Genomic DNA, 13,414 nt, shown 5'->3' on the forward strand with positions numbered 1-13,414 from the left:
ACTCATTCCTTCTTCCTTGGTCCTAGGTGATGCTTACCAGGCTCAGTACCTGATTTGATGTTCTTGATAGTATTTGGTGAGGTGCATGGGGGAACTGCCATTATTTTGGGCAAGATACCTTCCAATGAGCAGAGACTCAAGAGTATTTCTCCTGTCAGTCATAATACTGTTTGCTTACAGGAAAAAGTGGGGCAGGCTTGTGCATGTAATGCATTCACGAGTCTATCACAAAGTCATTTAGGACTAAGTCTTGAAGAATTGCTCTTTGGCTCTACAACCTTCCTCATAGTAGTTAGCCAGTGTAGTTCTTTTGGTTTTTACTTATGTAACATTAAAAACAGTGCCTGTTCCTTATGGGAACAGTGATGTTTTAGATCTGTTTATTGTCACAGAGATATTTCTATGGCTTGGAAAACTACTCTCTGTAGTTGTTCTGAGATGTGGGAACCTGAAAATATCTCTGGGCAAAGTTAAGCTCAGACTTTTCCAGAACATCCCAGAAGAAATATTTGATTCCACAGTTGTTCTGAAGCAAGTCTCCTTCAATCTGTCCCTAGATGTACTGAATATCTACTCAATTTTTCAGTTTCAAAAGCAAATGAATCATCATCATAGGGGTATGCTACAATAGCATTGAACTTTTCTTTTTCATGGGGATAATTATGATATAGTTGAAATGAGATTAAAGTTTACTGATAATTTTAAAAAATGGAAACTGCACTTTCAATAAAACATATCCATAAATGGCTTTGCTTATGAATCCTAAATAAACCTGTGTGGACAATTGAGGGGAACAGTACCATAAGGCTCTCATGTTCTTTTGTAGCTTATTAAGAACTGGGAATAAGAAACCTCCCAGAGTTTCCTTATTTTTTCCAACTTAACCAGCACGGAATGAGAAGTAAGGGAAGGAAGGGGTGTTTTTATGTGTATATGTTGTACACCTGCCGAGGTGCAGCCTATCTCGGTGGTACTTAGCCAAGACTAGTGGGTTTTTCTGACAGTGGAGTACACTGGACTTGAGAATGTATATCAAAAGGGTAAAGTTTCTTCTAGGCCTTTTTCAGACTGCCTTCCCCTGATAGTTTGTGTATGATTTTGATCTTACTTATGTTGGTTACTTGACCATATAGAAGACAGTTCAGTTATCATCAGCAGTTAGGGGTATGTAAACCCCTGGTTTGTTTGAAATGACAGAGTTTACAGAGAAATACTTTTAGTAGAATATCAAAGAAGATTTGGGGGTGTTTTGAAAAATTTGAGCATTTTATTTTTGAGTTTTATAAAAAGGAGCTAACATTGACCATGTATCTTTGAATCTTTTCTTCCCTCGTGCACTTTTTATGATGTTGTGTGACACAGAAGCGATAACAGGAGTGAAGAATATGACAGAGTATGTAAGAGTGATGCCTGCTCCCTTCTCTGAATAACAATCTATCAGAAACACTGCCAAAAGGAAGACATTTATAGTGTTAAATAGAATGTTCACAATTTCATGGGACCTATGCCTTTAGGCAACAAAATGATCTAAAGGTATTCACTGCAGTAGAAGGTGACCATAAAACTGCTCACTTTTAGAACTAAGAAAAGCACTAAATTTTGTCTCTGCTTTTACAGTAATTCCTTGACATCCTTACTCATTGCTGAACAGCAATGCTTACAATTGTCAGAATTTTTTTTTTGTACCTAAAACCATATGTGCATAAAGGAGGAATAATGTGATTTCTTCTATTTTAAAATATTAAAATATTAGAAGTAGTCAGATACTGGTGTAGAGGGCATGAATTTTTGCTCATTCCTTCTGTGTTATTCTGTAAGGTTTGGGGATTTTTTTATTGTAAAATCAACATTATAAAAATACTGTCTCATATAGCATAAGTTTAGAGACATTTTGATGTCAACCTTAAGAAATAACTACTGCTTGTATGAATTTTAGAGTTTGAGGCTAATTTTGAATGTTAGTCTTAAATTGGCTGACTCCTAGGTCTCTACACCTGTTCAGACATTAACATTGGAACAGAATTGATTTGGATTATAAAATCTGGCAAATTTCCCTCCTTAGGCTTCCAAATACTGGGTGAAAGACTAAATAAAAGAATAGCTACATTTACATGCCTGGTGAAATGCAAAGCTGAAGAGTGAAAAGTGGCTACACTCCTCAGTCTTATAGTTTGCTTCTAGTAATTTCATTGCTGGAAGCATTGTGCTGATGGCTTATCTGTAGTGATAACTTCATAGGTATATGCCCTGGCATAAAAAAAGTGTGTTAAGTCTCTGGAAAATCTGGTAGATTGAATAAATAAATACTTGTGGATTGCGTATTCATGCAATGTGCAAAACCAGGCAACATAAACTTTCATATGCAGCTGGAAACTTAATTGGTTTCATGACTTTTAAAAGCTTTTAAACAGATGGAATGTGTATTACTGCAGAGAGAAAGAAATATTAAAAAAATCTGGAAATGAAGTCCACGCTACTGCAGAACTGTCAGGCACTCAGAGCATACTGCATATTTGGTTCCAAACTTTCCCTGTACTTCTGAACTCCCAGCACAGCTTTGAGGCCTCAGATCTCCAGAGACAGACTATTGCATTGGTTGTGTAGAACTGTGCTTTGTGTGGGTTGATAATGTTTGATTTTCTAAGGGTATCCTGCTAGTCTCAACATATGTTGTGAATAACTCTTTTATTCTTTAATCTTCAGGACTACTTCTGAAAAAATACTTGACACATAATCTTGTGGGATTTTTCCCCTATATTTTTAATGAGCCCTCTGTTCTGTTTGTATTTAACATTAAAATTTACTGTTTCTTTAATTGCAGTTTAGTCAAGCAGGGAGTCTTTCAATGGATAGCTTTGGAAACTGGCAAGATTTTCTTTTGTTATATTAAACAGTGTTTTCACGTTCCATAATGTTCTCAATTCAGCAACACTGAAGCACATCATAAATTTAATTAGAAGGGTTTTCTTAAAGCAGTGTTTGGGCTGATAAATAGAAATATTAAGAAGTAATTTTCCTAATGATATAGCAGAAGTATTTTGGGACTGTAGCACAAGACTCTTGACTATTTTTCCCTTTCCTTTTGTCTTTCCCTGGAATAAGAACTGCATAACTTTATTTACCTTCTTCATTAAGTAACTGTCATGACTAGAACCATCATGAGGTATTATCAAAAGCAATTAGAATCTTCAAACAGATCCTCATTAGGGACAAAAAGACATCTAAATCTATTTCAATTGGTTCAGAGTTTAATACCTTTATTGCTCTTTTTGTTTGGGATCTAAATAAGTTTTGATTATCTTGGGTAAGTAGTTTTATCAAAAACTTTTTTTGTATGTTTCCTTGCCATAGTTTACCTGTTTTGGAATTGTGATTTGTCAATATTCTTATAGTTGTATGCAGAAGACGTACTGAAGCAAAGAAATATATATCTTCTGCACTGAAATAAATCCTTCTTAACATTTAATTCAAACAAAATAAATTCAAATTAAAGGGCAAAGAAACTTAAGCTCCAAAACCTATTAGCAAATAATGCAAAGATCAATGGATACATTTTTAAAGGTTGAAAATAAATTGAAGTTACAGATTGGTTAGGGTTATCATCTATTCCGGATGAATGTGTACTTCCATTGACTAATTTCAAGCTGAAATGCTTCAAGTTAAGCTGATTTTTAAAAGTTGTGTGTATATCTGTGTCTTGAACAAGAGCAAAAACTTGGGAAGTCTGAAGTCTTGTCTAAGAATGACTTTAAGCATATTTTCTTGCTTGGGACTACTTCCTTCCTTATGAAACAGGACACAAAGATAGTTTAGCTGTGTAGAAAAGTGTACTGGTGACTTATTTCAACAGACTTGTGAGCAATTACTTTAAAGAATAGGCTTGCCTTTACACTGTGCTCTTGCCACATGGTTCTCTTAAACTGCTGCTAGGACATGCATCAGACATTGTGCCCTTCACTTGCTGTGGGGAATGAATATGTTGGTGAATCTGTTGCATATGTCAGCACTTCTGTGACAAACAGGAGTGACTAAACTGGGAGGAAGGTTACATTAATACTTCTCATATCCCAGTTACCAGAGTCCACCTTAGAGTGGCATGGTAATGCATAGTACTATATTTGTCCTATGTAGAAATACACAATATAGCTAAATTATCATCACCACTGAGGGGAAAAAAAAAAAACAGACCAGTAAATAACAGCTATTTTGCAGTCAAAGAACTCCATACTGCAAGGCTGTAGGCTTTGAGAAAGTAAGAGTGAGTCTGGACTGCTTTTAGTACAATATTGCAGGAAACTTGCAAAGTTGTAGAGAGGGAAAAGGGATTTTTTATTTTAAAAAACTGCTTTTTTTCATTCTCATTCACCCACATGTTCTCTCTTACTCATATATTAGTGGGTGCTGCAATTTGTGTCCCCATTGTCTAGGTAGGAGCTGGGAGTGACACTAGCAAACACCTAGCATGTATTTTTCATGGCTTTGGATTGTTCCTGATGCTGAGGCCTGGATGTGACTGTTTCACTCTAAAAAAGTTGACAGTAGCTGTAATTTTTGTTTCTTCATCGTGTCCCACCTTCAAAAGTCATTAGCAATTGCTGCTGATTTTTTTCTGCCTCTGTTTTTTCTTCCCTTGCTGCAGTTTGTTTGGGTTTTTTTCCTTGTTTTCTTAGTATTTTTTCACCAAGACCAGGTTTCTTGACAATAAACTGTGATGTCAGTATCTTGATGTTGTCAACAATTGTCATTCTTTTATGCTTTCTTATCCTTTCTTCCAATATTTTAATACCCTTAACTTCCAATTCACATTTATTTATACCTTGTTTTCATTACAAACCTCCACAATTTGTTACTGGAAAGAAGGTCTCATAGCAACAAAGAAATTACAAACTTTAATCTGCAGCTCCTATTGTAGAGCATGTGTCTTCAGAATGCTTTTTTTAACTGGTGCTTACAGTGATTTGGACGCTTAGAAGAATTTCTTGTAACAAGATCTTAACAAAGAATAGTGTGCTTCATATGATCTTCTCTGGGCTACAGTGGAAAAGAGAACAAAACACACATTTTTGTGAAAAATTTTATGCTAATGAAGGCAGTCTAAGAGGCTAAAGCAACTTGATTCAAACACTGTACACTTGCAATGTAATATGGGCTACAAGAGAAGTAGAACTTTATTAAGATGGCAAAATTGTATCTTAAAGATTTTCAACATCCCAAAGGAGATTTTGTATTTTAAAAAACTGTTTGGTTTTTTGTTTTTGTTTTTTTTTTTTTTAATTCTCATTCACCCACATGTTCTCTTTTACTCATGTATAAGTAGGGCCTGCAATTTGTGTCCCCATTGTCTAAGTGGGAGCTGGGAGTGACACTATCAACCACCTAGCATGTCTCTTTTGTGGCTTTTGAATTGTTCCTCATGCTGAGGCCTGGATGTGACTTTTTCCACTCTAAAAAAGTGTACAGTAGCTATATCTTTTTTTCCTTCATCCTTTCCCAGCAAGGCCAGACTTCACTATTTTAGAGCCAAAATTATGTGTTGTAGAGTTCAGAAAATGGTAATATCTGTAAGAAAAGATAGTGGCAATAATAAGGCATATTGAAATTGGTTGGTATTTTGCCTTTGATTAGAGAAAGTCTCGATCAAATGTTGTTTTTTTGTTTTTTTAATCTAGAAGATCACGGAATGTGTCACACTGATATCTTCTTTGCTAGGAAAGGTGATAAACAGAATCCACACCTAGACTGGTATTTTTGCAAGGGATGCCTTGTAAACCTTTCCTAATGACTGTCCTCCTTTGCTGTTGGCAGTGGTGATTTGTCTGTTCTCTCAAATGCCAGTAAGCCAAAGATAAAGGAAGGACCTGAGCAGCAGGTATGTAATCTTCTCTTTATCTCTCCTTCAATATTTCAGGAGTTTTACTTTAAATGTGGAGCACACCCAACGGCTGACAGTGAAACATCTGTGGCTTTGAACCTCGTTACAACAAACAGCCGCTGTATCACGTGTATAACATGCACAGATATTAGGTAAGTACAACAAAAATTGTCAGAGATGTACAGTCTCAGTCTTCAGAGTACTTATCACTTCCAAAGAACCTCTTTTTCTTTGCACATTTTCCTTTTTAAAGGCTGGGATTTTTTTCCCCTGGTAGCATGGTGAAAAATGGGTCATATTTTCAGGTGTGTTATTTGTTTAGCTGGTGAAATTGCAGTTCATATTTTTGCACCTTCATCATGTTGCAGGTGGAAATCTGACTGCTTTAGTTCTAACTAAAACCTTGAGAGCTCAAGATACACAATCTTTAGTGTAGGTATTTTCTTCTAATATGTATTCAAGAACCTGGGAAAGAGCTGGATTTTTGAGGGGTCAGGCTGCTCCTGAAGAAATTAACTTCTTGGTGTTTGTTCTATAAATCCAAGTGAAATGCATCTGTTCTCATGTTTGTGTTTATGGCGGTTTGAAATACTGTAATCCATCTTTGCATGTGGTATTTGAGCACATACATTCAAGAATATCCATTACTTGAGAATGCATGGATTAAAAACCAATTGCCCGAAAAAGACAGCTATCATTGTAGTGAAGAATTACCTGAAACACATTTATCTACTGATTAGGAGATAGTTTATATGAAAGTGTAAAGAGAACTGTGAAATGGTAGTTGTTGGTCAGAAGGGAGAAATGGGAAAGGACACTTGAACTCTTGTAGTGATTCATGTGGTGTGTCTTCTGTAAAGAACTGGTTTTGGAAGCATCCTTTGTTTAACCAGTTCTGTAAATACACCACAAAGACCAAATATCAGTCTCTGTGAAATTGGTACGACAGCATTTTGCAGCAAGGGTGCTGACTCAGGTACTCAAAAGTGGCTGGTTCTCCTGTCCCTTCTAAAAATTCCCTGTGCAAGGGAATGGTTTGGCTTACTGAATGCAGGCCCCTAGAGCATGCCTGCACTGCTAAATACAAGAGGGCCAAGGGCTGATGCCCAATCCCGAGCCAGATGGAAATGCCTGACAGATGTCCTGCACAGAGCTGTGTCACCTCGTGCTTCATCACAGCCAGCTTGGGCTGGTTGTGGAGCTGCAACCCAACCATTGTAGATCTGCAGTGAAAGTACACTTTTTATCCTAGCAGTAAGATGGAATGGAATAAGGTTATTCATGTCACCATATTTCCCGTGTGGGACCCAGGAAGTTACAGAGGAGCTCACTGAAGAGCAGCAAAGGGGTAAAACTTGCTGAATATCTGAGATTTTTGGAATAAATGGTACCTATCTCTGGGACCTGGGTCCACAGGGCTCTCAAGAACTCTAAGTATTTCTAGACTTCAGGAAAAGTTTTCTGTTCTGAGAATTTAGTGTGGCTTTTTTTAAGTTCTCTTGAAAAAAAAAAAACCACAACAAGCATAAAAAAAATTCCAACCCAAAAACAAAAAACCAAACTAAAACAAACAAACAAAAAAAGAAACTAAGAAAACATAGGAAAAAAACTTGTCTAAAATCCCCTTTCTGGGTAACATTAAGAGAAGCAAAATGTAAAAAAATTTGTTCTCTCTCATCATGTCAAAACATTGATACACATTTCTATGATAACTCTAAATTTTTGAGAATGTATCCATACATGAAATTCTGGTTATCTTTCAGAATTTTGATTTCTTTTTTTTAGAACTGTAAAAGCCACCCCTTGCACTTTTGTGTAATACTAGACGTTTGTAGGTGATACCAAAACCCAGGATACTATTTTACCATTTTATTTTTTGTATGGAAAATCCTGCAAGTTGTTAAAATAGAATTTCACATGTATCTTTGGGTGGATGACATAATTTTCCAATTAAAGCTGTGCAAGAAATTGCTTTAGTTTCTGGTTTTGTCTTTTACCAGTTTTCAGGAGGATCAAATGTAAGTTTAGGCCATAGGAAAGAGCAAGATCATGCAATGAAAACATTTATCAGTTATGAAAAGGTCATTCTAAAATCTTGGGCTACATAAAAAATCTCCACTCAGTTTCTTTTTTTTTACTTTCTAATTCATTCTCCAACCTAACATTCTTGTAATAATTATATGTAATTCCAAGAAATTACATAAACAGCCATAATCTTTTTACTTCAGTTAAAATTTTAAGTGATTGTACTGGAAATTACTTGCTAATATGCTTATGAAGTTGAAGAGTAGCATTTAGGGCACTCTGCAGCTTAGAGTATTTTGTGAAACCTACCTTCACCCTTCTGTAGCATTCATGTGAAAAAGAGGATTAACTGTATTTGGTACATTAGCTAGTACTCTGTATTAGCTTCACTTTAGTAAAATATGAAATTTGTGTCTGTTCTTCAAAGTAGATTTTTCTTCCTTTTTTTCTGGAAAAAAATCCAAACCAGCAACAGGACACCAAACAGGAAAAGATGACAACGAGATACTATTTGCAGTTTTCTTAAGTATTTTTGATTTTTGTTTTCCACATAAACCATATCTCTAGGTGTTTTCATCAATTTATCATTGACAGTTAGTCCACCACAGGCAGAGTAATTAAGTTCCAAGATTTTTGGCACAGCATTTGTATGGTTTTAGCAAGGTTAGCAAAGCTTATACAAATCTTATATAAGGCAGTAGTGTACTCTGCTATATAGAAAAAATACAAAGTGGAAGCAATGATAATCTATTGCCAGTTTTTATCCTTAAGTTTACATTAGATGCACTTAGTTTGCCTTAGGTTTACATTTTATATAAATGTTTTCATGCAAGTCTGACCACTGGAGTGAAATAGTTGGAAGCCAAACACCCTTGCAGGGCTATGCTAAATCCATAGGCAGTATTCCATGTAGGGTAATGCCTTCCAATGTATTCTGCTTATCTGCAGCAGAGTTAGTGTGAATTGGCAGCCTTTATGCATTTTTTTTCTATAGCATTCAAGGTGATGGGTTGCTATTCTGTGTCTTTGAAGACGCTTTAATAGGTTGAGCAAATGGCTGGAAGTTGAAACAAATACTAAAACTGTACAATCCTCAAGGGAAAATCTGCTTTTGTCAACTGTTTCCAGTAGAAATAACATCAAAAGGGGTTAGGAGTACCCCAGGGTACCCATAAATCAGGCTCAGGAATAACAGCAGTTTTAAGCAGTGTAAAAATAAAATGTGTAGAACAGAAATGCCTCACGTCATCTTTCACGAACTCGGTAGGGTACAATTCCTAAAGGCACTATTATTTTTAGCTTTCAGCAGATACAGATAAGTGTAAAAGATATAGGACATACTGTCACTTAATAGGTAGAAAGAATTCTCCAGAAGGAGCAATATTTGGTGTTGTGTTATCAGATATTTTTTTCCTTAATCTAATAAAACCTTGCTTTATAATCTTGAACAAAGAAATGTTTTGCTTTGTTTAAACATTGGAATCTTTTTATATGCTTTTCTGCTCCTTGGACTTTCTATTACTGGAGTTGGGAGTGAGAACTTCTGCTGGTGGTGATAGTAGTGCTGTTTACTCTTCAAGGGTAGCTGTGGTGCAATGTCTTTGTCACAGTTCTCTTTTCAGGCAAATCAGTTTGGACTGTGATCACATTAAATTCCATGGGCGGGAGAGTAATAGAGAAGGTCAGTACTGCGAGGGAAAAAAGTGAATGTACTATAGGAAGTCCTGTTGGAAATTCAATGGGCAGCTCTCTTCTCCTTCAGACAATAAAGAATGAATGGCTGCACGTTGTTGGGAATAACAGTGCATTAATCTGGTCTGCATAGGGTTACTTTGGGCTTCCTAAGGTCCTCACTAGCTCTTAGCCAGCCATCTTTTTCAGTTTTGTTTTTTTTTTTTTCCCGAAGTCAAAATACAAGTTAGACATGTTTTCCTTCTATCAGCAGATTGTGACATTTTCCTGTCACTCCTGCTTGCTTATTTCCTCTATTTGTAGAGTCAGAAATGAGACAAATGAGGGGTTTTTTTTTGTTGAGTTTGGTTTGGGTTTTGGTTGGGTTTTTTTTTTGTTGTTGTTGTTTTTTAAATGGGATCATGTTCGTCGTAAATTGGTAAGGGATAAAATTGTTTGCTTCTCAAAAATCAGTGAATATATATGTAAATTATTTTCTGTTGGGGCTTTTACCTGTGGGTTTTGTATGTCAAAAGAAGACCATCTCCCCAAGTTTATTATGGGGATTAGGGTTTTTCTAATTTCCTATTTTAGATTTTCATCTTTATGATGTTATTGTTGATATAGGTGTGCCATGTTCCTTATTGACCTATATTTTGTACTGTTTTGTGCATTAATGTTGTACATTGCTTTGAAATAAAATATTTGTTGAACTGCAGTTTAAATATTGTTTAGAGAAACCTGAAATATTTTGCCTTGTCTTTCTTTCTTCTTGTAAAAGATATATGGTATTAATGCAGGTTACAGGAAAAAAAAAGTATCAGAGGAGGAATATAGCAGTGACTATGACAAGAAGTGGATGAGGCATCAGGTCAGCCATGGCATTCAAAACCCTTACATTACAAATAATTCCAGAAACTTTATTTGATTATTTGAATCCAGTGCTACAGCTGAAGAGACAATTTGCCAAATTCAGCTTTTGACAGAGGTCCACTAATTAGCTCAATTGGTTAGAGTGTGGTGCTAATGCCAGGTTTGTGGGTTTGATCCCTGTACAGGCCATTCACATAAAAATTGGACTTAATGATTTTTGTAAGTCTCTTTTGACTCAGAATATTCTGAGATTTGTTTGAGAACTGTTAACATTTTCTTAGTGAAGAAGCTGTAGTGCAAGTTTGATTCAGGTCAATTTTGCTATTATTTGGAGAGATTTTTATCAGGGACCTTTTGTTGTTTTCTGACATGAAAATGCAGACCATGCCCATTAAAAGACATTACTCATAGGATGTTTTCAGAAGAGTAAATAGCACCTTGTTCTAGACTTATAACTACTATTTCTCTTTGCTTCTGGGATATAGGATTCTAAATTTACCCTTTTGGGCCATTATAATCCAAGCAAGTTATTACATCTATATTTAGCTATTCTTTTTTGAAGTACTTTTTCCCTCCCTGTAACCCTTCTTGATAATGTGGTCTCTGCTCCAAATCTCTGTTAAATTATATTGTCTTTATATACCTCGAGTAGTTCAAAGAGGAGTGGAAAAAGATTGTGCTAAGTATTAAATCTACTTTTTCTAAGCACTATGACCATCAGGGACAATGTCTACTGCTTTATTCCCTAATGTTCCTTAAATTAATGAGATTTCTTAAGAATCACTTATTTAAAGCAGGAAATTAGATATAAAACTAAGAACTGTTACTAATTGATTTAGAGCTTTTTTTTTTCCTTTTCCCCAATGAGGTAACTTATAGAATAATCTTGTTACAGCTGTAATATTTGAGTTTTGATACAAGCAAAACCATGCAGAGACAACCTTTTGTTGAGAATTTGGGTGATTTTTTGAAATGTGAACCAAGTCTGATAATGCCAGTAAGTGACCTTCATTTCCTCTGAGGTGCACACTGTGGATTTGAGACTCGAAGACTTGTACCATGAGCTACTGGAAGATGTGCCTTGTGCATGAAATTCAGTTGCCTTAATCTTTCTCTTGAGATGTAATCACTAGAAAACAGCAGCCCCCTATGGCAGTGACAGGACACCAGTGCAGTTCTTACTGCTCTGCCTCTGAATCTGTGTAAGTTCTGCACTGCAGCTGCAGCTTCAACACATCTGGGAACAGAAGAGTGCATGGGCACAGCTATTGCACTGTCACATTGCACATATCCTCTACCAGGGGACAAGTGAGGAGGATTTTATGCAACCTCACTTGTGTCCTATGCTGGACATAAAGCACAAATTTCTCTTCATCTGGGAGAATAAAGCCTGCCTCCCTTTTGTTCTTTATGAAGCTGAGCTTTTTTCCTGTGTCATTCCTTTGCTTGGCATATATCTTAGCATACAGTTGACAGAAAGGAAAGGATGGAAAGGAATGTTTTGACTGCTTGCTGTTTTTTTATTTTTTTTTTAATTTGCCCACATGTTTGTGAACATAAATATAATAGTGTGTGGTATGTCTGAGTGTTTGAAACAGCCATGAATGAGGATTTTTTTCACAAATGAAGCTCATTTCTGAATTGAATATATTTCAATAATGTGCATCTCCTGATACACCTGGGATAAAATAAACATCATGAATTTCATTTTGTGTTTGACATTTCACCTGAAGCCTGCAGATTCCAGAATTTTATCAGCAGGGTCTATATTATATGTTGTATGTTCTCTCTAATTTGTGGTGATTTCTACTGCGAGGTGTTTTTGTAGATTTCTTCACTTAAGTATTTCATTCATCTTGTGAGACACAAAGACTTAAAAGTTTAAATTATTTGGGACGAGTCAGTAGATTTAGTGTGTTAGGTATCCAAGTGTAACCACATCCAAGATTTCATGAACCTCGCTTCCAAAATATTCTGAAGAAACCTGAGTATGAATACTTGCATATAATCAATGAAAAATGATAGCTAATGAATGTTATTCTGTTCAAGTATTGTAAATTTAAATGAGAAAGTTAGAATTTATTTGCAAAGTCCAAGAAAAGCAGAGTAGCAAATGTTTTTAAAACCTTGTTCAAAGAGATTCTTTTGCATGCCCACAGTGTGCCTTTTCTCCCATAGATGTTTGCAGTTTCAGATGTCTGGGAATTTCTTTTCCTTCTTTTTAAAATGAATTTCTTAAGATGAAAGACAAAACATTTTCATCTCTGGTTAGTTTTGCTTCAGGCAAGGTTAGTAATAGCTGAATATTTTCACCATCTGATAGGGGTGTAGTGACCTATGAGAATTGTTATTGGAGGTCACAATCCACTTGTCTTTGGAGAGATATCTGTATTGCCAAGGCACCATCACAAGTAATACTAATTAGCAAGCCTCATCCTTTCAGCAGAGACCTGAGGTCTGAAGGAACAAGGTGAACAGATTGCAGAGATGTTCCTTTCAGGCCTCAACTGTGGCATTGAGGAATGGTTTTGGTAGGAATTCAGCTGTTGCCCTCTGCTGAGCAGCCAATGGTTTGGCATCATGCGCTTCTGTAAGGGGAAGCAATGGAAAGCGTTTGTGAAGGATGTGGTTGGCTTTTACAACAAAATAAGGAAACAAGAGTGAAAATATCCAGGAAACAATGAAGCTGCCCAGCAGCAAAAACCTAAATATGGACCCAACAGAATAATTTCATTTGCAGAAACTTAGGAAAGATTGAAAATAGCGGTATTGGGCAAATATGCCAGGACATAATTTCTGGAATCAAATATGTGAAGGACTATGCATAAGACAAAGAACCTGTCATAACAAATAGAGAACTTTATGAAATGTTACTTTATACTTCATGGAGTCACTTAATGATCCTATATGGAACACTGTCTGCTGTCCTGGGTAGTGTCTTGGAGAGCTATTCAGTTCCTCAGTCAAATAGCT

General features: G+C 36.0%; 1 protein-coding gene across 3 annotated transcripts in view; it reads left to right on the forward strand.

The window, feature by feature from the left end:
* Nucleotides 1-13,414, forward strand: part of PRKN (parkin RBR E3 ubiquitin protein ligase) — a 689,640-nt gene that overhangs the window by 334,586 nt on the left and 341,640 nt on the right. For all 3 annotated transcript variants that reach the window (XM_064708670.1, XM_064708671.1, XM_064708669.1), the window contains exon 6: nucleotides 5,909-6,024. In XM_064708670.1, the coding sequence (XP_064564740.1) occupies nucleotides 5,909-6,024 (116 nt within the window). The remainder of the gene's footprint in view (nucleotides 1-5,908; nucleotides 6,025-13,414) is intronic.

This window comes from Zonotrichia leucophrys, chromosome 3 (genome assembly GCF_028769735.1).
Source record: "Zonotrichia leucophrys gambelii isolate GWCS_2022_RI chromosome 3, RI_Zleu_2.0, whole genome shotgun sequence".
In the NCBI taxonomy this organism is placed as follows: domain Eukaryota; kingdom Metazoa; phylum Chordata; class Aves; order Passeriformes; family Passerellidae; genus Zonotrichia; species Zonotrichia leucophrys.